Here is a 26042-nt window from a genome sequence, read left to right as displayed (position 1 = left end):
TAATAGTGTATATTTTGTTTAAAATTTGAATTATTTCGATTAAGGGTGACTTGCTGATTAAAAAAATATAACATGTGTCTAGAAATTAGGCAGCGTTTTGCCGGAAAATCGAAAAAACTGTAGACCATTGGATTTTTATCAAATTTCTTTAATCGGCTATGTTGGCGTCAATTTTGGTCCGAGTGTCAAGCGAATGTACATTTCTTACATAAAATTGGCCACTCGTTCTTATGCCATACTCAGAATTTTCCTAGATCTAACGGTTCGTGAGAAAAATTTCCACTTGGATGTCAGTATTTGCTAAAAATTTCGTGCAAATTAAAAGTGTATATTTTGTTAGAAATTTGAATTATTTCGATTAAGGGTGACTTGCTGATTAAATAAAATCGGTTGCCTGTAAAGTCGGTTTTACGGGCGAAGATTTTACGTGACAACGTCTTTTTCTCGGTAGAATATTTATTGTTATGAATATTATTAAATTGCACAATAGGAACAAGGAATTGAATGAAAATAAGAATTGCACAAATTTTAACTATAGAAATAAATTTTGTTTACTAAAACATTGTACATGTAAACTTAAACTTAACTACGTGTGACGTTCACTTCTGATTATATATATTTTAATATTTTTAATTTTAAAGAATCAATTTGAAAATCAAAACACTTATTCAGATCGAAGGTTCAAATTTTTGCTAAATAAATTTGAAATTAATTAAAATTTGTAATTGTAAATGGTAAAGTTGAAAATTAAAACATTTACTAAAATTGGAATTTGAAATTCTTGCTAAACACAGTTAAATTCTAACTCCGCGCGTGGTGATTGGTCGGTTTAGTTCGTTTGTTTGGTCGCCCTGTTTTGACAGGTTAGAGGTTATAATTTGTTATTTTAAATGTTTGACTAGCAATACGCGCTGTTTCTTCTCAATCGACTGAATTACGATTGATTGCAGAGTGATTTAAACTAATAATTTACTTAACACTATCAACATTTGTCAATAGTATGACATAACCTATAAACTCAGTTTCTCAACTTTTGTGTCAATCTAACAATTAATCAATCAATCATAGTTTGCGATAATGAAATATTAGTGTACAATTATTTACCTTTATTGTTGTAGTTGTTGTAAATGACGAATCTAAGCACTCCACATTTTCACTACAGACACAGCTGACGATACTTTAACCACACGTGTGAACTTGTATTATGACGCTTTCTCGGTTTTCCAACGCCAAGAACGCTCGAGAAAGACAGAGACACAAGCACGCACCGATTCAACGCGCCTAATTCTCTAGTGCTGCGCGCGCAGCGGACCGATCATGTTTGAGTGGGAGAGAGACGCAAGGCATTCGCCGGTCCGGCGGGCCTCTCTCTCGTTCGGTGACTCATCGTAACAGACGTGAGCGGGCGTTACACTTTTTCATGAGTGACTCCGAGCCACAACCTAATTTAAGACGTTGTCACGTCAAAAAATCCTAACATGTGGCTAAAAATTATGCACCGTTTTGCCGGAAAATCGAAAAAACTAGATTTTTTTAATTCGATTTTTCCTCTTTTCCGGCAAACTGGGGTTAAGGGATCAGAAAGAAACACATTTTTGGAATAAGCTGGATCAAGTGCATATACCAAAACATTAAACAAAAATTTTTTTTTGTAAAATTTGGCAAAAATTGGATTTTTATCAAATTTGGTTAATCGGCTATATTGGCGTCAATTTTGGTCCGAGGGTCAAGCGAATAGACATTTCCTACATAAAATTGGCCGCTCGTTATTCTGCCATACTCGGAATTTTCCTACATCTAACAGTTCGGAGAAAAATTTGCACTTGGATGTCTGTATTTGCTAAAAATTTCGTGAAAATTAAAAGTGTATATTTTGTTTAAAATTTGAATTTTTTCGATTAAGGGTGACTGGCTGATTAAAAAAATCTAAATACGTGGTCAGAAATTATGCACCGTTTTGCCGGAAAATCGAAAAAACTGTAGACCATTGGATTTTTATAAAATTTGGTTAATCGGCTATATTGTCGTCAATTTTGGTCCGAGAGTCAAGCGAATGGAAATTTATTATATAAAATTGGCTGCTCGTTCTTCTGCCATACTCAGAATTTTCCTAGATCTAACGGTTCGTGAGAAAAATTTCCACTTGGATGTCTGTATTTGCTGAAAATGTCGTGAAAATTAATAGTGTATATTTTGTTTAAAATTTGAATTATTTCGATTAAGGGTGACTTGATGATTAAAAAAATATAACATGTGTCTAGAAATTATCCACCGTTTTGCCGGAAAATCGAAAAAACTGTAGACCATTGGATTTTTATCAAATTTCTTTAATCGGCTATGTTTGCGTCAATTTTGGTCCGAGAGTCAAGCGAATGGACATTTCTTACATAAAATTGGCCGCTCGTTCTTCTGTCATACTCAGAATTTTCCTAGATCTAATGGTTCGTGAGAAAAATTTCCACTTGGATGTCTGTATTTGCTGAAAATTTCGTGAAAATCAAAAGTGTATATTTTGTTAGAAATTTGAATTATTTCGATTAAGGGTGACTTGCTGATTAAAAAAAACCTAACATGTGGCTAAAAATTATGCACCGTTTTGCCGGAAAATCGAAAAACTAGATTTTTTAATTCGATTTTTCCTCTTTTCCGGCAAACTGGGGTTAAGGGATCAGAAAGAAACACATTTTTGGAATACGCTGGACCAAGTGCATGTACCAAAACATTAAACAAAAATTTTTTTTTTTTGTAAAATTTGGCAAAAATTTTCCAAGGGGGTACCCTTGGATTTTTATCAAATTTGGGTAATCGGCTATATTGGCGTCAATTTTGGTCCGAGTGTCAAGCGAATGGACGTTTATTACATAAAAGTGGCTGCTCGTTCTTCTGCCATAATCAGAATTTTCCTAGATCTAACGGTTCGTGAGAAAAATTTCCACTTGGATGTCTGTCTTTGCTGAATATTTCGTTTAAATTAAAAGTGTATATTTTATTAGAAATTTGAATTATTTCGATTAAGGGTGACTAGCTGATTAAAAAAATATAACATGTGTCTAGAAATTATGCACCGTTTTGCCGGAAAATCGAAAAAACTGTAGACCATTGGATTTTTATCAAATTTCTTTAATCGGCTATGTTGGCGTCAATTTTGGTCCGAGAGTCAAGCGAATGTACATTTCTTACATAAAATTGGCCACTCGTTCTTATGCCATACTCAGAATTTTGCTAGATCTAACGGTTCGTGAGAAAAATTTCCACTTGGATGTCTGTATTTGCTGAAAATTTCTTGAAAATTAAAAGTGTATATTTTATTAGAAATTTGAATTATTTCGATTAAGGGTGACCTGCTGATTAAAAAAATCCTAACATGTGGCTAAAAATTATGCACCGTTTTGCCGGAAGATCGAAAAAACTAGATTTTTTTAATTCAATTTTTCCTCTTTTCCGGCAAACTGGGGTTAAGGGATCAGAAAGAAACACATTTTTGGAATAAGCTAGATTAAGTGCATGTACCAAAACATTAAACTAAAATTTTTTTTTTTGTAAAATTTGGCAAAAATTTTCCAAGGGGGTACCCTTGGATTTCTATCAAATTTGGTTAATCGGCTATATTGGCGTCAATTTTGGTCCGAAAGTCAAGCGAATGGTTATTTATTACATAAAAGTGGCTGCTCGTTCTTCTGCCATAATCAGAATTTTGCTAGATCTAACGGTTCGTGAGAAAAATTTCCACTTGGATGTCTGTATTTGCTGAAAATGTCGTGAAAATTAATAGTGTATATTTTGTTTAAAATTTGAATTATTTCGATTAAGGGTGACTTGCTGATTAAAAAAATATAACATGTGTCTAGAAATTATGCACCGTTTTGCCGGAAAATCGAAAAAACTGTAGACCATTGGATTTTTATCAAATTTCTTTAATCGGCTATGTTGGTGTCAATTTTGGTCCGAGAGTCAAGCGAATGTACATTTCTTACATAAAATTGGCCACTCGTTCTTATGCCATACTCAGAATTTTCCTAGATCTAACGGTTCGTGAGAAAAATTTCCACTTGGATGTCTGTATTTGCTGAAAATTTCGTGAAAATTAAAAGTGTATATTTTGTTAGAAATTTGAATTATTTCGATTAAGGGTGACTTGCTGATTAAAAAAATCCTAACATGTGGCTAAAAATTATGCACCGTTTTGCCGGAAAATCGAAAAAACTAGATTTTTTTAATTCGATTTTTCTTTTTTTCCGGCAAACTGGGGTTAAGGGATCAGAAAGAAACACATTTTTGGAATAAGCTGGACCAAGTGCATGTACTAAAACATTTAACAAAAATTTTTTTTTTTGTAAAATTTGGCAAAAATTTGCCAAGGGGGTACCCTTGGATTTTTATCAAATGTGGTTAATCGGCTATATTGGCGTCAATTTTGGTCCGAAAGTCAAGCGAATGGACATTTATTACATACAAGTGGCTGCTCGTTCTTCTGCCATAATCAGAATTTTGCTAGATCTAACTGTTCGTGAGAAAAATTTCCACTTGGATGTCTGTATTTGCTGAAAATGTCGTGAAAATTAATAGTGTATATTTTGTTTAAAATTTGAATTATTTCGATTAAGGGTGACTTGCTGATTAAAAAAATATAACATGTGTCTAGAAATTAGGCAGCGTTTTGCCGGAAAATCGAAAAACTGTAGACCATTGGATTTTTATCAAATTTCTTTAATCGGCTATGTTGGCGTCAATTTTGGTCCGAGTGTCAAGCGAATGTACATTTCTTACATAAAATTGGCCACTCGTTCTTATGCCATACTCAGAATTTTCCTAGATCTAACGGTTCGTGAGAAAAATTTCCACTTGGATGTCAGTATTTGCTAAAAATTTCGTGCAAATTAAAAGTGTATATTTTGTTAGAAATTTGAATTATTTCGATTAAGGGTGACTTGCTGATTAAATAAAATCGGTTGCCTGTAAAGTCGGTTTTACGGGCGAAGATTTTACGTGACAACGTCTTTTTCTCGGTAGAATATTTATTGTTATGAATATTATTAAATTGCACAATAGGAACAAGGAATTGAATGAAAATAAGAATTGCACAAATTTTAACTATAGAAATAAATTTTGTTTACTAAAACATTGTACATGTAAACTTAAACTTAACTACGTGTGACGTTCACTTCTGATTATATATATTTTAATATTTTTAATTTTAAAGAATCAATTTGAAAATCAAAACACTTATTCAGATCGAAGGTTCAAATTTTTGCTAAATAAATTTGAAATTAATTAAAATTTGTAATTGTAAATGGTAAAGTTGAAAATTAAAACATTTACTAAAATTGGAATTTGAAATTCTTGCTAAACACAGTTAAATTCTAACTCCGCGCGTGGTGATTGGTCGGTTTAGTTCGTTTGTTTGGTCGCCCTGTTTTGACAGGTTAGAGGTTATAATTTGTTATTTTAAATGTTTGACTAGCAATACGCGCTGTTTCTTCTCAATCGACTGAATTACGATTGATTGCAGAGTGATTTAAACTAATAATTTACTTAACACTATCAACATTTGTCAATAGTATGACATAACCTATAAACTCAGTTTCTCAACTTTTGTGTCAATCTAACAATTAATCAATCAATCATAGTTTGCGATAATGAAATATTAGTGTACAATTATTTACCTTTATTGTTGTAGTTGTTGTAAATGACGAATCTAAGCACTCCACATTTTCACTACAGACACAGCTGACGATACTTTAACCACACGTGTGAACTTGTATTATGACGCTTTCTCGGTTTTCCAACGCCAAGAACGCTCGAGAAAGACAGAGACACAAGCACGCACCGATTCAACGCGCCTAATTCTCTAGTGCTGCGCGCGCAGCGGACCGATCATGTTTGAGTGGGAGAGAGACGCAAGGCATTCGCCGGTCCGGCGGGCCTCTCTCTCGTTCGGTGACTCATCGTAACAGACGTGAGCGGGCGTTACACTTTTTCATGAGTGACTCCGAGCCACAACCTAATTTAAGACGTTGTCACGTCAAAAAATCCTAACATGTGGCTAAAAATTATGCACCGTTTTGCCGGAAAATCGAAAAAACTAGATTTTTTTAATTCGATTTTTCCTCTTTTCCGGCAAACTGGGGTTAAGGGATCAGAAAGAAACACATTTTTGGAATAAGCTGGATCAAGTGCATATACCAAAACATTAAACAAAAATTTTTTTTTGTAAAATTTGGCAAAAATTGGATTTTTATCAAATTTGGTTAATCGGCTATATTGGCGTCAATTTTGGTCCGAGGGTCAAGCGAATAGACATTTCCTACATAAAATTGGCCGCTCGTTATTCTGCCATACTCGGAATTTTCCTACATCTAACAGTTCGTGAGAAAAATTTGCACTTGGATGTCTGTATTTGCTAAAAATTTCGTGAAAATTAAAAGTGTATATTTTGTTTAAAATTTGAATTTTTTCGATTAAGGGTGACTGGCTGATTAAAAAAATCTAAATACGTGGTCAGAAATTATGCACCGTTTTGCCGGAAAATCGAAAAAACTGTAGACCATTGGATTTTTATAAAATTTGGTTAATCGGCTATATTGTCGTCAATTTTGGTCCGAGAGTCAAGCGAATGGAAATTTATTATATAAAATTGGCTGCTCGTTCTTCTGCCATACTCAGAATTTTCCTAGATCTAACGGTTCGTGAGAAAAATTTCCACTTGGATGTCTGTATTTGCTGAAAATGTCGTGAAAATTAATAGTGTATATTTTGTTTAAAATTTGAATTATTTCGATTAAGGGTGACTTGATGATTAAAAAAATATAACATGTGTCTAGAAATTATCCACCGTTTTGCCGGAAAATCGAAAAAACTGTAGACCATTGGATTTTTATCAAATTTCTTTAATCGGCTATGTTTGCGTCAATTTTGGTCCGAGAGTCAAGCGAATGGACATTTCTTACATAAAATTGGCCGCTCGTTCTTCTGTCATACTCAGATTTTCCTAGATCTAATGGTTCGTGAGAAAAATTTCCACTTGGATGTCTGTATTTGCTGAAAATTTCGTGAAAATCAAAAGTGTATATTTTGTTAGAAATTTGAATTATTTCGATTAAGGGTGACTTGCTGATTAAAAAAAACCTAACATGTGGCTAAAAATTATGCACCGTTTTGCCGGAAAATCGAAAAAACTAGATTTTTTTAATTCGATTTTTCCTCTTTTCCGGCAAACTGGGGTTAAGGGATCAGAAAGAAACACATTTTTGGAATACGCTGGACCAAGTGCATGTACCAAAACATTAAACAAAAATTTTTTTTTTTTGTAAAATTTGGCAAAAATTTTCCAAGGGGGTACCCTTGGATTTTTATCAAATTTGGGTAATCGGCTATATTGGCGTCAATTTTGGTCCGAGTGTCAAGCGAATGGACGTTTATTACATAAAAGTGGCTGCTCGTTCTTCTGCCATAATCAGAATTTTCCTAGATCTAACGGTTCGTGAGAAAAATTTCCACTTGGATGTCTGTCTTTGCTGAATATTTCGTTTAAATTAAAAGTGTATATTTTATTAGAAATTTGAATTATTTCGATTAAGGGTGACTAGCTGATTAAAAAAATATAACATGTGTCTAGAAATTATGCACCGTTTTGCCGGAAAATCGAAAAAACTGTAGACCATTGGATTTTTATCAAATTTCTTTAATCGGCTATGTTGGCGTCAATTTTGGTCCGAGAGTCAAGCGAATGTACATTTCTTACATAAAATTGGCCACTCGTTCTTATGCCATACTCAGAATTTTGCTAGATCTAACGGTTCGTGAGAAAAATTTCCACTTGGATGTCTGTATTTGCTGAAAATTTCTTGAAAATTAAAAGTGTATATTTTATTAGAAATTTGAATTATTTCGATTAAGGGTGACCTGCTGATTAAAAAAATCCTAACATGTGGCTAAAAATTATGCACCGTTTTGCCGGAAGATCGAAAAAACTAGATTTTTTTAATTCAATTTTTCCTCTTTTCCGGCAAACTGGGGTTAAGGGATCAGAAAGAAACACATTTTTGGAATAAGCTAGATTAAGTGCATGTACCAAAACATTAAACTAAAATTTTTTTTTTGTAAAATTTGGCAAAAATTTTCCAAGGGGGTACCCTTGGATTTCTATCAAATTTGGTTAATCGGCTATATTGGCGTCAATTTTGGTCCGAAAGTCAAGCGAATGGTTATTTATTTCATAAAAGTGGCTGCTCGTTCTTCTGCCATAATCAGAATTTTGCTAGATCTAACGGTTCGTGAGAAAAATTTCCACTTGGATGTCTGTATTTGCTGAAAATGTCGTGAAAATTAATAGTGTATATTTTGTTTAAAATTTGAATTATTTCGATTAAGGGTGACTTGCTGATTAAAAAAATATAACATGTGTCTAGAAATTATGCACCGTTTTGCCGGAAAATCGAAAAAACTGTAGACCATTGGATTTTTATCAAATTTCTTTAATCGGCTATGTTGGTGTCAATTTTGGTCCGAGAGTCAAGCGAATGTACATTTCTTACATAAAATTGGCCACTCGTTCTTATGCCATACTCAGAATTTTCCTAGATCTAACGGTTCGTGAGAAAAATTTCCACTTGGATGTCTGTATTTGCTGAAAATTTCGTGAAAATTAAAAGTGTATATTTTGTTAGAAATTTGAATTATTTCGATTAAGGGTGACTTGCTGATTAAAAAAATCCTAACATGTGGCTAAAAATTATGCACCGTTTTGCCGGAAAATCGAAAAAACTAGATTTTTTTCATTCGATTTTTCTTTTTTTCCGGCAAACTGGGGTTAAGGGATCAGAAAGAAACACATTTTTGGAATAAGCTGGACCAAGTGCATGTACTAAAACATTTAACAAAAATTTTTTTTTTTGTAAAATTTGGCAAAAATTTGCCAAGGGGGTACCCTTGGATTTTTATCAAATGTGGTTAATCGGCTATATTGGCGTCAATTTTGGTCCGAAAGTCAAGCGAATGGACATTTATTACATACAAGTGGCTGCTCGTTCTTCTGCCATAATCAGAATTTTGCTAGATCTAACTGTTCGTGAGAAAAATTTCCACTTGGATGTCTGTATTTGCTGAAAATGTCGTGAAAATTAATAGTGTATATTTTGTTTAAAATTTGAATTATTTCGATTAAGGGTGACTTGCTGATTAAAAAAATATAACATGTGTCTAGAAATTAGGCAGCGTTTTGCCGGAAAATCGAAAAAACTGTAGACCATTGGATTTTATCAAATTTCTTTAATCGGCTATGTTGGCGTCAATTTTGGTCCGAGTGTCAAGCGAATGTACATTTCTTACATAAAATTGGCCACTCGTTCTTATGCCATACTCAGAATTTTCCTAGATCTAACGGTTCGTGAGAAAAATTTCCACTTGGATGTCAGTATTTGCTAAAAATTTCGTGCAAATTAAAAGTGTATATTTTGTTAGAAATTTGAATTATTTCGATTAAGGGTGACTTGCTGATTAAATAAAATCGGTTGCCTGTAAAGTCGGTTTTACGGGCGAAGATTTTACGTGACAACGTCTTTTTCTCGGTAGAATATTTATTGTTATGAATATTATTAAATTGCACAATAGGAACAAGGAATTGAATGAAAATAAGAATTGCACAAATTTTAACTATAGAAATAAATTTTGTTTACTAAAACATTGTACATGTAAACTTAAACTTAACTACGTGTGACGTTCACTTCTGATTATATATATTTTAATATTTTTAATTTTAAAGAATCAATTTGAAAATCAAAACACTTATTCAGATCGAAGGTTCAAATTTTTGCTAAATAAATTTGAAATTAATTAAAATTTGTAATTGTAAATGGTAAAGTTGAAAATTAAAACATTTACTAAAATTGGAATTTGAAATTCTTGCTAAACACAGTTAAATTCTAACTCCGCGCGTGGTGATTGGTCGGTTTAGTTCGTTTGTTTGGTCGCCCTGTTTTGACAGGTTAGAGGTTATAATTTGTTATTTTAAATGTTTGACTAGCAATACGCGCTGTTTCTTCTCAATCGACTGAATTACGATTGATTGCAGAGTGATTTAAACTAATAATTTACTTAACACTATCAACATTTGTCAATAGTATGACATAACCTATAAACTCAGTTTCTCAACTTTTGTGTCAATCTAACAATTAATCAATCAATCATAGTTTGCGATAATGAAATATTAGTGTACAATTATTTACCTTTATTGTTGTAGTTGTTGTAAATGACGAATCTAAGCACTCCACATTTTCACTACAGACACAGCTGACGATACTTTAACCACACGTGTGAACTTGTATTATGACGCTTTCTCGGTTTTCCAACGCCAAGAACGCTCGAGAAAGACAGAGACACAAGCACGCACCGATTCAACGCGCCTAATTCTCTAGTGCTGCGCGCGCAGCGGACCGATCATGTTTGAGTGGGAGAGAGACGCAAGGCATTCGCCGGTCCGGCGGGCCTCTCTCTCGTTCGGTGACTCATCGTAACAGACGTGAGCGGGCGTTACACTTTTTCATGAGTGACTCCGAGCCACAACCTAATTTAAGACGTTGTCACGTCAAAAAATCCTAACATGTGGCTAAAAATTATGCACCATTTTGCCGGAAAATCGAAAAAACTAGATTTTTTTAATTCGATTTTTCCTCTTTTCCGGCAAACTGGGGTTAAGGGATCAGAAAGAAACACATTTTTGGAATAAGCTGGATCAAGTGCATATACCAAAACATTAAACAAAAATTTTTTTTTGTAAAATTTGGCAAAAATTGGATTTTTATCAAATTTGGTTAATCGGCTATATTGGCGTCAATTTTGGTCCGAGGGTCAAGCGAATAGACATTTCCTACATAAAATTGGCCGCTCGTTATTCTGCCATACTCGGAATTTTCCTACATCTAACAGTTCGTGAGAAAAATTTGCACTTGGATGTCTGTATTTGCTAAAAATTTCGTGAAAATTAAAAGTGTATATTTTGTTTAAAATTTGAATTTTTTCGATTAAGGGTGACTGGCTGATTAAAAAAATCTAAATACGTGGTCAGAAATTATGCACCGTTTTGCCGGAAAATCGAAAAAACTGTAGACCATTGGATTTTTATAAAATTTGGTTAATCGGCTATATTGTCGTCAATTTTGGTCCGAGAGTCAAGCGAATGGAAATTTATTATATAAAATTGGCTGCTCGTTCTTCTGCCATACTCAGAATTTTCCTAGATCTAACGGTTCGTGAGAAAAATTTCCACTTGGATGTCTGTATTTGCTGAAAATGTCGTGAAAATTAATAGTGTATATTTTGTTTAAAATTTGAATTATTTCGATTAAGGGTGACTTGATGATTAAAAAAATATAACATGTGTCTAGAAATTATCCACCGTTTTGCCGGAAAATCGAAAAAACTGTAGACCATTGGATTTTTATCAAATTTCTTTAATCGGCTATGTTTGCGTCAATTTTGGTCCGAGAGTCAAGCGAATGGACATTTCTTACATAAAATTGGCCGCTCGTTCTTCTGTCATACTCAGAATTTTCCTAGATCTAATGGTTCGTGAGAAAAATTTCCACTTGGATGTCTGTATTTGCTGAAAATTTCGTGAAAATCAAAAGTGTATATTTTGTTAGAAATTTGAATTATTTCGATTAAGGGTGACTTGCTGATTAAAAAAAACCTAACATGTGGCTAAAAATTATGCACCGTTTTGCCGGAAAATCGAAAAAACTAGATTTTTTTAATTCGATTTTTCCTCTTTTCCGGCAAACTGGGGTTAAGGGATCAGAAAGAAACACATTTTTGGAATACGCTGGACCAAGTGCATGTACCAAAACATTAAACAAAAATTTTTTTTTTTTGTAAAATTTGGCAAAAATTTTCCAAGGGGGTACCCTTGGATTTTTATCAAATTTGGGTAATCGGCTATATTGGCGTCAATTTTGGTCCGAGTGTCAAGCGAATGGACGTTTATTACATAAAAGTGGCTGCTCGTTCTTCTGCCATAATCAGAATTTTCCTAGATCTAACGGTTCGTGAGAAAAATTTCCACTTGGATGTCTGTCTTTGCTGAATATTTCGTGAAAATTAAAAGTGTATATTTTATTAGAAATTTGAATTATTTCGATTAAGGGTGACTAGCTGATTAAAAAAATATAACATGTGTCTAGAAATTATGCACCGTTTTGCCGGAAAATCGAAAAAACTGTAGACCATTGGATTTTTATCAAATTTCTTTAATCGGCTATGTTGGCGTCAATTTTGGTCCGAGAGTCAAGCGAATGTACATTTCTTACATAAAATTGGCCACTCGTTCTTATGCCATACTCAGAATTTTGCTAGATCTAACGGTTCGTGAGAAAAATTTCCACTTGGATGTCTGTATTTGCTGAAAATTTCTTGAAAATTAAAAGTGTATATTTTATTAGAAATTTGAATTATTTCGATTAAGGGTGACCTGCTGATTAAAAAAATCCTAACATGTGGCTAAAAATTATGCACCGTTTTGCCGGAAGATCGAAAAAACTAGATTTTTTTAATTCAATTTTTCCTCTTTTCCGGCAAACTGGGGTTAAGGGATCAGAAAGAAACACATTTTTGGAATAAGCTAGATTAAGTGCATGTACCAAAACATTAAACTAAAATATTTTTTTTTGTAAAATTTGGCAAAAATTTTCCAAGGGGGTACCCTTGGATTTCTATCAAATTTGGTTAATCGGCTATATTGGCGTCAATTTTGGTCCGAAAGTCAAGCGAATGGTTATTTATTACATAAAAGTGGCTGCTCGTTCTTCTGCCATAATCAGAATTTTGCTAGATCTAACGGTTCGTGAGAAAAATTTCCACTTGGATGTCTGTATTTGCTGAAAATGTCGTGAAAATTAATAGTGTATATTTTGTTTAAAATTTGAATTATTTCGATTAAGGGTGACTTGCTGATTAAAAAAATATAACATGTGTCTAGAAATTATGCACCGTTTTGCCGGAAAATCGAAAAAACTGTAGACCATTGGATTTTTATCAAATTTCTTTAATCGGCTATGTTGGTGTCAATTTTGGTCCGAGAGTCCCAAAATCCAAGATTTCCACTTGGATGTCTGTATTTGCTGAAAATTTCGTGAAAATTAAAAGTGTATATTTTGTTTAAAATTTGAATTTTTTCGATTAAGGGTGACTTGCTGATTAAAAAAATCTAAATACGTGTCTAGAAATTATGCACCGTTTTGCCGGAAAATCGAAAAAACTGTAGACCATTGGATTTTTATCAAATTGCTTTAATCGGCTATGTTTGTGTCAATTTTGGTTCGAGAGTCAAGCGAATGGACATTTCTTACATAAAATTGGCTGCTCGTTCTTCTGTCATACTCAGAATTTTCCTAGGTCTAACGGTTCGTGAGAAAAATTTGCACTTGAATGTCTGTATTTGCTGAAAATTTCGTGAAAATTAAAAGTGTATATTTTGTTAGAAATTTGAATTATTTCGATTAAGGGTGACTTGCTGATTAAAAAAATCCTAACATGTGTCTAGAAATTATGCACCGTTTTGCCGGAAAATCGAAAAAACTGTAGATTTTTTTAATTCGATTTTTCCTCTTTTCCGGCAAACTGGGGTTAAGGGATCAGAAAGAAACACATTTTTGGAATAAGCTGGATCAAGTGCATATACCAAAACATTAAACAAAAATTTTTTTTTTTGTAAAATTTGGCAAAAATTTTCCAAGGGGGTACCCTTGGATTTCTATCAAATTTGGTTAATCGGCTATATTGGCGTCAATTTTGGTCCGAAAGTCAAGCGAATGGACATTTCTTACATAAAAGTGGCTGCTCGTTCTTCTGCCATAATCAGAATTTTCCTAGATCTTACGGTTCGTGAGAAAAATTTCCACTTGGATGTCTGTCTTTGCTGAAAATTTCGTGAAAATTAAAAGTGTATATTTTGTTTAGAATTTGAATTATTTCGATTAAGGGTGACTTGCTGATTAAAAAAATATAACATGTGTCTAGAAATTATGCACCGTTTTGCCGGAAAATCGAAAAAACTGTAGATTTTGACGTGACAACGTCTTAAATTAGGTTGTGGCTCGGAGTCACTCATGAAAAAGTGTAACGCCCGCTCACGTCTGTTACGATGAGTCACCGAATGAGAGAGAGGCCCGCCGGACCGGCGAATGCCTTGCGTCTCTCTCCCACTCAAACATGATCGGTCCGCTGCGCGCGCAGCACTAGAGAATTAGGCGCGTTGAATCGGTGCGTGCTTGTGTCTCTGTCTTTCTCGAGCGTTCTTGTCGTTGGAAAACCGAGAACGCGTCATAATACAAGTTCACACGTGTGGTTAAAGTATCGTCAGCTGTGTCTGTAGTGAAAATGTGGAGTGCTTAGATTCGTCATTTACAACAACTACGACAATAAAGGTAAATAATTGTACACTAATATTTCATTATCGCAAACTATGATTGATTGATTAATTGTTAGATTGACACAAAAGTTGAGAAACTGAGTTTATAGGTTATGTCATACTATTGACAAATGTTGATAGTGTTAAGTAAATTATTAGTTTAAATCACTCTGCAATCAATCGTAATTCAGTCGATTGAGAAGAAACAGCGCGTATTGCTAGTCAAACATTTAAAATAACAAATTATAACCTCTAACCTGTCAAAACAGGGCGACCAAACAAACGAACTAAACCGACCAATCACCACGCGCGGAGTTAGAATTTAACTGTGTTTAGCAAGAATTTCAAATTCCAATTTTAGTAAATGTTTTAATTTTCAACTTTACCATTTACAATTACAAATTTTAATTAATTTCAAATTTATTTAGCAAAAATTTGAACCTTCGATCTGAATAAGTGTTTTGATTTTCAAATTGATTCTTTAAAATTAAAAATATTAAAATATATATAATCAGAAGTGAACGTCACATAACATTATCTGTACTTATTATTATTTAATATGTAGGCAAATACATGTGACCATACTTGGTAGACACAATTGGAAATAGTAATTTTTTATAACTGAAAAAAATAAATATATAAAATACTGGTAGCAAACAATAACTTCAATGATCGATATCTCCGCAACTAATTGATATATCGAAAAAATTTTCAAATAAATTTTGTAGAAAATAATAAGATCAATAATATAATATAAAATAAATAATATATAAAATAATATATAAAAATATAATATATAAAATATAAATAATATATAAAATAATAATATAATAATATATAATATATAAAATAATATATAAAAAATATAAAATAATATATAAAATAAATATTAAATAAAATAAAAAATGATATTATTATCATTTTTAATTTAAAATGAATTATTTTAATTTACAAGTTTTATAAATTAATATATTTTCAAATGTTCAACAGGAATCACCACTCTCAAAACAATGGAAACGGACGAGCAAATGCCTTCAACGTCCAGTACATCAGTGGAGACGGAGGATATCGTGCCGTCAACGTCTGCAGTACCTTTCGTTGTTCCACACACCACCTCTACCGCCAGAACGAATGCTCAGCGACAACGTGAGTACAGACAACGTCAAGCATTGACCAGAACTCCTGAGCAGCAGGTGGCGGCCTTCGCAAAAGCCGCTGAGAAACGACGTGAGTCCAGAGTACGCCAAGCAGCCTCCAGAACTCCTGAACAAGCAAGAGCCTTTGCAAAAGCGGCCGCGGAGAGGCAACGCAGGTGCAAGCTACGTAAATCTGCTAACATAGCCCTCACCAGCGGTACGTCAGAGTCACCTGCTTCAACGTCCTGTTGTGTGGTGGAGAGAACAAGCGTTCCTGTCGTGGCGGAGAGAACGAGCGTTCCCCTAACTAACGCTCAACGGCAACGTGCATTCCGACAACGTAGAGCTGCATCTTCACGGACTGATGTACAACCGAATACTTCTTCAAGCCAAACAGCAATACAACTGGAACAATCCACCTGGTATACCAAATGGTCAATGTCAATAAGGAGATTTCAATCTACTTTCCTGGACAACGATTTTGGCCATGCTTGCTCGGTTTGTGACAGATTGTGGTTCAAGAATGACCTTAAAACCATCACTGCACTACAACTGAAGGTAATCTCGGATTGGTACGTTAAGGAAAATCGGCAGCTACGCAAGGAAGAATATACAAAGTCTTGCAACACCTGTAGACAATCGCTGAATAAGCGTAAGCTTCCTACTCTCGCAAAGGTCAACGGCTTCTCATATCCTGACATACCTCCAGGTCTACCGCCTCTGGATCCTATCAGTGAACGTTTGGTCTCACCGCGCCTTCCATTTATGCAAGTGCGTCGACTGCGTCATGATTTCTCTTATGGAATTATTGGACAAGTGATAAACGTCCCAGTCAACGTACAAGACATGGTAAAATGCTTGCCTCGCCATCTAGAAGAGGACGATGTTATCAACGTTAACATCAAAAGGAATCTTGCACACAAAACAAATTACATCAGCGGGTACATGTCTAAGCGTACGGTCAAAGAATGGTTAGATGTACTTCAAAATTCAAGTCTATTTCGTTTGTACGATATCAAAATAGATTTGTCAAGACTGCAGCCTGCATTGCCATCAGATGAAGGCCTTCAGGATGATCCTGCTAATCGGATCGAAGCAATCTCCGCCGAATATACGCCCGAGTCTGAAGTTCTTGCTGCGAGACAGCACACACTACTGTGGAATGAAGAGGATTGTCTTGACATCGCACCAGGACATCGGGCAACGCCTCTTAACATCATTTATGACCGTCATGCAGAAGAACTATCATTTCCTGCGATATACTTCGGAGAGCCCCGCCGTTTCAACATGAACATTTCAGTGACACCGTACATGATGGCGACCAGTGAAATACGACGGAGTGACAGGCGCGGAGCCACGCCTCAAAAAATCTTATACGATGCAATGAAGATTCTACGTCTACGAATGGTCGATGGGATTTACAGCACATTCCGAAGTGTTTCGATCACAGAGAGCGCAACTCGAAGCATGTTAGAGGACCCGGAGTTTCTCAAAGAATTCGTTGTGCAGAATCTCGCCTTTATGAAGTCGGTGCCAAACTCTGTCCAGTACTGGGCCTCTCGTAAACGAGATCTCTTCGCTATGCTCCGTCAACTTGGTAAGCCGACCATCTTTCTCACTCTAAGTGCAAACGAGGTACGCTGGTTAGTATTGCTGAATTTACTCCTCAAGTTGAGCAACAAATATCCTGGCAAAGTCGCCGAAGATCTCAACACATCAGAGCGGTGCAACTTGGTGAGTGACGATCCAATTACATGCTGCATATATTTCCACAAACTCGTTGGTACATTGATGAAAATGCTGAAATCAAAACAGTCATACAATCCGTTTGGCCAGTACTACGTGGAGGATTATTTCCTTCGCATTGAGTTTCAACATAGAGTAAGTCCGCACGCTCACATTTTACTGTGGTTACACGATGATCCACATGAGACTGTGTCAGAAAATATGCCGAAGACCATCGAGCTCGTGGAGAAGCTGAGTTCCGTCGCCAAAGAAGATGTGCCCAACGATACCATCTACGCCAATCAAATCCACAAGCACACTTTCACCTGCACGAAGCGAGGCGAAACGACTTGTAGATTTGGAATCCCGTACTGGCCAATGCTCACTACCCGTGTATTGATCCCAATGCCTCAAACTGATGGACGCCGCATAGCATTCCAAAAAAAGGCCAAGGAGCTACGCAACTGTCTCAGCGAACGTACATACGCTAGCATGGACGACTTTCTTAGGGAGCATAGTTTGACATTCGATGCATACCTTGACGTAGTGCGTTCAACTTTGCGCAGGCCATCTATGTTGTTCAAACGCAACTTCGACCAACTTATGACGAACACATTCAACCCTTACCTCGCTGGTGAAATCAAATCCAACATCGATATCCAGTTTATCTTGGATGAATACAGCTGCGCACAGTATGTCGTAGAATATGTGAACAAATCAGCTCGTGGAATGGGTAACTTGAATCGTGAGCTGACTAAGATGATGGAAGAGCATCCTGACCGGGACTACACGGGCCAATTGAAAGCATTGAGTGTCAAACTTCTTAATGCAGTTGAAATGTCAGCTCAAGAAGCAGCATGGTATTTACTACGGCAACCGATGAGCGAAACGAGCCGTCAAATTATGTACATACCAACAGTTTGGCCATCGGAAAGACAACGCTGTCGCAAACGTCGGAAACAAATGGATCGCGAAAACATCGAAGCAGACAGTACAGATGTATGGACCAAGAACATCATTCAGCGATATGAAGAGCGACCTCCCTCTCTGGAATCTTCATATTTGGCCGAGTTCGCTTCGTATTACGCTGATTATCATGATTTCATCGACAGTGAAGATGACGTAGATGTGCAAGAAGACGAAATTGAAGAACCGGTGACCGAGGAAAGGACAACTGTGGGAAGGCCGACATCAAATGAATACCGCAGACGAAAAATTGGACGAATAATACGATACAGACGCTACGAAATAGATGAAACTGTTAATTATCAACGTGAAATGGTATTGCTGTTCTTGCCTTTCCGCAATGAAATAGCTGACAGTCTTGATAGCAATAAATTTCTACAACTGTTCAATGATAACAAGGATACCATCATGGAACGCCGCCAGCTGTTCGAAAACAATCTCAACATCGACAGTGTGATGCAAGAGCTTGAAGCTATGATGATTCTACAAAATTCAGACAGCAGAGAACCACCAGAAATTGAGGAAAGAAGAGTGTTTGTCGAGCAGGTGTTAGGAGGAGAAGGTTCCGAGAACAACGATGATGTCAATCAAATTGTCCCGCGAGAACGCTTATCGGTCGTAAAAAAACGTAGCAACGTGATGCCAAAACAGCAATTTTTTTAATTCTATTTTTCCTCTTTTCCGGCAAACTGGGGTTGAGGGATCAGAAAGAAACACATTTTTGGAATAAGCTGGATCAAGTGCATATACCAAAACATTAAACAAAATTTTTTTTTGTAAAATTTGGCAAAAATTTTCCAAGGGGGTACCCTTGGATTTTTATCAAATTTGGTTAATCGGCTATATTGGCGTCAATTTTGGTCCGAGGGTCAAGCGAATAGACATTTCCTACATAAAATTGGCCGCTCGTTCGTTCTTCTGCCATACTCGGAATTTTCCTACATCTAACAGTTCGTGAGAAAAATTTCCACTTGGATGTCTGTATTTGCTGAAAATTTCGTGAAAATTAAAAGTATATATTTTGTTTAAAATTTAAATTTTTCCGATTAAGGGTGACTTGCTGATTAAAAAAATCTAAATACGTGGCCAGAAATTATGCACCGTTTTGCCGGAAAATCGAAAAAACTGTAGACCATTGGATTTATATCAAATTTCTTTAATCGGCTATGTTGGCGTCAATTTTGGTCCGAGAGTTAAGCGAATGGACATTTCTTACATAAAATTGGCTGCTCGTTCTTCTGTCATACTCAGAATTTTCCTAGATCTAACGGTTCGTGAGAAAAATTTCCACTTGGATGTCTGTATTTGCTGAAAATTTCGTGAAAATTAAAAGTCTATATTTTGTTTAAAATTTGAATTATTTCGATTAAGGGTCACTTGCTGATTAAAAAAATCCTAACATGTGGCTAAAAATTATGCACCGTTTTGCCGGAAAATCGAAAAAACTATAGACCATTGGATTTTTATCAAATTTCTTTTATCGGCTATGTTGGTGTCAATTTTGGTCCGAGAGTCAAGCGAATGTACATTTCTTACATAAAATTGGCCACTCGTTCTTCTGCCATAATCAGAATTTTGCTAGATCTAACTGTTCGTGAGAAAAATTTCCACTTGGATGTCTGTATTTGCTGAAAATGTCGTGAAAATTAATAGTGTATATTTTGTTTAAAATTTGAATTATTTCGATTAAGGGTGACTTGCTGATTAAAAAATATAACATGTGTCTAGAAATTAGGCACCGTTTTGCCGCAAAATCGAAAAAACTTTAGACCATTGGATTTTTATCAAATTTCTTTAATCGGCTATGTTGGTGTCAATTTTGGTCCGAGAGTCAAGCGAATGGACATTTCTTACATAAAAGTGGCTGCTCGTTCTTCTGCCATAATTAGAATTTTCCTAGATCTAACAGTTCGTGAGAAAAATTTCCACTTGGATGTCTGTCTTTGCTGAATATTTCGTGAAAATTAAAAGTGTATATTTTGTTAGAAATTTGAATTATTTCGATTAAGGGTGACTTGCTGATTAAAAAAATATAACATGTGTCTAGAAATTATGCACCGTTTTTCCGGAAAATCGAAAAAATTTAAATTACTGTTTACATTAATTTATTTCGTGAAACATTGAACTCTCTCGTTAATCACCCGTGTATAATTAACAATAATCGTGTGGAATATATACCGACGTTTTTTACGCACAAAAAAGGTATGGTGAGATTGGTGGACACTTATTTTACAGAAGATTTTTTAAAAGATAATGAATTGTTGACGGCATCTTAAAATATTAATTTTTTTTATTTATTTCAAAACAAGTATAGGGTGACGCCTATGGTTTTTTGACCTGATGAGGATTTGCATACATAATGTGCTATCAATATGATGGAAAAGGACTATAATAATTTAATTTTATCTGACTTATTTATATTGACAATTCAGACATGCATTATACATTTTAAAGTAGACGACTTTAAAATGATATTGCCAATATTGTTAATTGCATTCGTGGGACGACTTTACTTGTAAGATAGTTCATTCGATTACATGAAATCAACTTTAACTTGAGAATATCCGTCGAAAAAGTCATAGCATGTAATTTGTCTTTAAAAAGACAACCACATGCCATGATGACAGTAAAATTCTCTTGTTAGTGATTCCATAATAAATCATGAAAGTAAAACCAGGAAAAAAACTTCATAATACTATCCCGACATGGTAAGTATTTCACATTAAACACCAAATTCTAATTTTATTTGTTTGTTGTTTAAAAAACATAAATGATGTATCCTCGATATGTTACTGACTTATACTGATATTTTCCTTTTAATAACTTCCTCTTTAATATGGGCAACCCATATTAATTTAGCATAATTAGGGCCGCTTCTTTGATTTTTCCCTTTTTACCATCCGTTTCTTTTAAGCCTATACTTGAATCATTCCATTGAACCCTATGTTCATTATCCCATGCGTGTTTACATATTTGAGATCAGTGATTTATACATATATTGTAACAGCCACACCGCTCCATGGCTGAATACACTCACACTCTTCGATTATGCCTTGAGCCAAAAGTTTATCTAATTCCTGACGCAGTAATTGCCTTTTGGGCTCTGACATACGGTAAGGTGGAACAGATATTGGTACATCATCAACCAATACAATGGAGTGTTCAGCATATGGAGTAGGGTCTATATTATATACGAATAAATCAGAATTTTCCTTAACAATGTTGTTAAGATTGGATCTTTCTTCTAAGGATAGAGAAATTCCTTCATCTACTCGTAGTTCTAAATGAGCAAGAGTAACGCTATTGACCTGGCAAGGAGAGCTGACCTGAGCTGGATCTGGAGCAAATGAGTAGGGGATATTAGGGACATCACCATAAAACCATGAGTCATTAGGAATGTCTAGAATGATGTTAGCTTTTCTTAAGAAGTCTGCCCCCAGTAAGGTACGACTATTTGTGTGTGTGGGCACAGAAATTAAGGAAATGCTATGAGAGCGGTTTTGTAAGATAACAACTAAATCAAAGACCAAAACAGTAGTAGAAGTAGTCCTACCATCCGCTAGGGTCATGTCTACACTTTTTGTGGAAAAGGGTACCTCATCCTTCAAGAGGATATCTCTTAGCTGAGAGCCAGCAATACTGCACTGTGCTCCCTAATCAAGATAACAATGACCTACATGACCTTCAATAGTGACCTGAACAATGGGTTTAGTTGATAGGTTTGTGGCAAACTGTTGGTCGACATTAACTGTTTCAGCAAGCATAAATTCAGATACTGCTGAGGATTTACTGGATGATTTGCATTTTGGACAATTACTCTTAATGAATCCAGGAGTCTTACATCCATAACACGAAATCTGATTCGAAGTAGGAAAGGTTGGTTTAGGGCTAGTATGAGAAGTTACTAGAGGATTAGGTTTGGGCTCAACCGAAGATTTTCGAGAATCTGCTTCCCTGGTTCTGACTGCGGCCAATTTTCAACATTCATCCTTCACGTGACCTGGATTTTTGCAAAAGCTACACCGTACCCGTTTTGATTCGTTTTCGTTTTTAATGTTTATTTCGGATTTTAAATGTATTGATCTTATCACGTGCTACTTTTTCACGTATTCTCCTATGCAACAAACCGTATACCATATCTAATTGAGTGGCTTCGGTTAATGTATCTGCCGGTAACTGAGCTATTATCGCGCGCGCTTTGCATACAAAAATGTCACACGGAGTTTTAGCATCTTGTTCCGTCGAAAACAGTTCCCGATACACTCTGTAGGCTGGTTTTTGAGGTCCAAAAGTCGATCGTAATAAATTAATGGCACTGGCCCACGTGTTTACCGTATTTTTAACACCTTGAAACCACGTGGCGGCGAAACCGTCTAGCAGCATGGGTATACCCTTTAATGCGTTCGCGTCAGACACGTGGGTGCACTCTTTATAGATCTCGACCGCATCTATAAAAGCTTTTACATCAGCCCCCTTTGATCCATCGAAGCGAGAAGCGCATTTTGCTAAACTACCTGAGTCCGAAATAGGCCTTGCTATTGTATTTAATAAGGCTTGAAACTGTTCGCTTGTTAAATTTACCGAAGACATTTCTGCTGATGTTGATTCGCTTGAACTAAAAACCGTCGTCGACCTAAGCGAATAACTGTGTTTATCGTTTGTTGCCGTGATTGCAAGTTTAACACAAAAATAGTAATAAAAATTAAAGGCTTACAGTTTCTGTTGCTTATTTCTTGTAAATACCCTTGAATGGAAGCTTGATATTCCCACAGGATGTTTCTGAATGGCCTAGTGGAAGATTGATATTCCCACAGGATGTTTTGAATGGTCTGTAGTGGAAGATTGATATTCCCCACAGGATGTTTTTGGATGGTCTGTGCGGAGTTTCCACAACAGTCACATACACAGTAGATTTATTGTTGTGAAGCACTAAACTAAGTGAAAATGTCCACTAATCACCTTACAATGGCGGGAGCAGAAACACTTTTTTTCTGTTCACAATGAAACTTTACGATTTTCACAGTACGAACTACACTTTAAACTATTTTGCCCAAGTTGGGTGCCAGTTGTGATGTGGGTATTAGTTAAAATAGTTAGGTAATGACTGTGAATATTGATGTACACGATTTTATTAAAAGGAAAACACAGTCATTACCTAACTATTTTAACTAATACCCACATCACAATATCTAAAAAATAGTAACAAACAAAATATATCTTTAAACATAAATAAAACATTATGTGGTTGATGGATTTGTTTTCGTGCCATATATTTCACACCACACACATACTTGTTACTGACCAAAGGTCATAATAATCTTTTGTTTGCAGATGTGAATAAGGCAAACATATGCTATAAACTAATTCAGTTAGTTCAAGGGCCCAACGCACTTCACGGTTTTACAAACTCAGTAAATAATCAAAGTGAGCAGCCTGACAACTACGAAGTCCTTGAAAACAGCAGACTACAGGTGTTAGAAGAATGCCGATTGACAGAGGAACTTTGCAATGCGGAAAATATATTTCAGAGCTCTGTTGAGATTTCAACTAGTTTTTTTAACAATATTATTAAATGTAAAGATTTGTTTAATTTACCAGTCAATGACTTTAATCAAGGGAAAACAGTTCAGGATGCAACTGATGCTAAACTTAATACAAATAACATTAAGTGTCTTAAAAGGTTGGAACAAAGAGAGTTTTTCAGTGAAAAAGCTAATAATGAACATGAAAGTGAAAACTTGGTGGAATTAGAAGAACCGGACTTTAAAAATAACAAACATAAAAACAATGACGATTACGAAACAGCTGAAGACAGTGATGTAAGTTTTGATGTCATAGACAAAGAAAGAGACAATTCTTCCATGGATCACGAATTGAGTTTTCAATTGGACGAAGGAGAACCACAAAATACTTCCACCTATGATGATTTGAACAACCAAGCAGAAGGTCGAAAAAGAAAATTTAGTGATCCCCAAGAATGGAAGTACAACGCTGCAAAAAGAAAACGGGAGTATGGTTTGGAATATACAGGAAGAAAAGGTAAAGAATTTAATATAAGAAAGCCAAAGAAAACTTTAAAAGGTAGGTGTAAATGCTCCAAAATCAATACAAAAATCCAGTGCTTTAGAATAAGTAACGAAGACCGCGAAACAATATTTAAAAACTTTTGGAAATTAAAATGGCCAGAGAAACGAATTTATGTGTTATCTAGGGTATTGTCACTACCCACAGCTCGAGCAAGAAACAGAAAAGAAACCAACAGTAGCCGAAGATCTGTTTCCAATCAATATTTCCTAAATACAAAATCTGAACAAATTCGGGTATGCAAAACTTTGTTTTGCAACACTCTAGATCTTTCATTAAGAACAGTATATTCATGGATTGAAAGTGACAAACAAAGTCCCGCTGAAAGCGATGACTGTTTGACTGCAAGTCAAAATAATATTTCGAAAAAAAACTTTGCAAAAAGATTTGCAATAGAAACAGAAAAGTTAAAAGCATTTTTCAATTACTCACTATTGCCGAAAAATGACATCTAAGCTGTACCTTGAATCATATTTTAAATCAAAATATGAACTTTACCTTGTAATTGGGCACTAAATTATCCCAAAAAAGATCATTGTGACAGAAAATGACAAGATGTGACAGAAAATGAAAATGTGACAGTTTGAAAATAATCAGGAATACTATCTGGACCACTGCTTAACTTATTAGGTAAGGATAAAATGTTGTTAAAATATCCTTGAATAAAAAGATTGCTCCTTTATTTCCAAGTTATTAATATTTGAATGTGGCGAAAGAACTGTTAAAAAAAAATGACTGAAACAGTTTGCTATATGTTGTCTAGTTGTTGCTATAACATTACCATAATACATACTATTTGGTAAATAATTTGATGCTCTCTTACTATTTACGAACTGCTAAAAGTACTTAGAATTACTGCATAAATTATGGTTTACTTGATTACAAGATAAGTGTTGACATTCACATTTGATAAATCTTTACACAATCTTCTAAGTTCTGAGAAAATCACATAATCCTTCTTGATTACAGGAAGCCAAATAATTTTTATGAGCAACTTTGTTCTTCTTCTTCCTCTTAATAAGCAATTCTGCTTGTTCATTAGAGGATTAATACCTCTATAGAAGATTGTCACTCAAAAGATACTTATTTTTTTTATCTTCCCTTCCCCTTCTTGAAAGAGGAGTAACTCTTCTTTTAAAGGGGTACTCCTCTTTTTTTTCTAGTAGTGGTGGTGTGATGAATGACGTTTGTGGAGAAGTAGTGGACTACTAAAGAGCTGGGGGTCAGAAGATGGCGTGTTTGTGTAGGCGATGTTTCTGAAACGCACAAGAGGAATTTGGGTGAACTTTGCCAAGCATGCCTAGGAGGTACTTTCAGGGGTTACCAGTTATACAATGGAACGGCTCTTGATCAGCGTTTTTGGTGTGCAGTAGTTAACTGCGATATTTGATGGGTTGATTCTAGAATTTAAAGGTACTCACTGATGGTTTGATGGTTGATTCTAGAATTTAAAGATACTCACCAGGGAGTTCATGTCCAGTATGATGAAGAAGTTTAGCTGTTGTTCGAGCCGTCAATGGTTCTAACATAGCTCCTGCTGAGGGATAGGATTCTGTCCTTGATTGATGTGATGTTAGCCAGTTTTAGGAGTTTAAACCCCCTTCTCACCCTATCAATGGTGTTTTGGATGTCGGTTTTCCAGTTGAGAGTCCTAGTAAAATGAACTCCCAAGTAGGAAACCGAGTTTCTGAGAATAAGGTCCTCTCCTAACAGGGCTATTCGGCCACGGA

At 35.2% G+C, this 26042-nt stretch overlaps 1 protein-coding gene across 1 annotated transcript in view; it reads left to right on the top strand.

The window, feature by feature from the left end:
* LOC140449618 (uncharacterized) overlaps window positions 1-22187 on the top strand; it is a 41630-nt gene extending 19443 nt beyond the window's left edge. Inside the window, exon 2 of the mRNA XM_072542849.1 lies at window positions 15392-22187. Within this exon, the coding sequence (XP_072398950.1) occupies window positions 15392-18891 (3500 nt within the window). The 3' untranslated portion in view covers window positions 18892-22187. The remainder of the gene's footprint in view (window positions 1-15391) is intronic.
* Window positions 22188-26042: the final 3855 nt, after the last annotated feature.

Source organism: Diabrotica undecimpunctata, chromosome 9 (assembly GCF_040954645.1).
Source record: "Diabrotica undecimpunctata isolate CICGRU chromosome 9, icDiaUnde3, whole genome shotgun sequence".
NCBI classification, from domain to species: Eukaryota; Metazoa; Arthropoda; class Insecta; order Coleoptera; family Chrysomelidae; genus Diabrotica; species Diabrotica undecimpunctata.
This window is presented reverse-complemented; position numbering and strand designations above follow the sequence as displayed.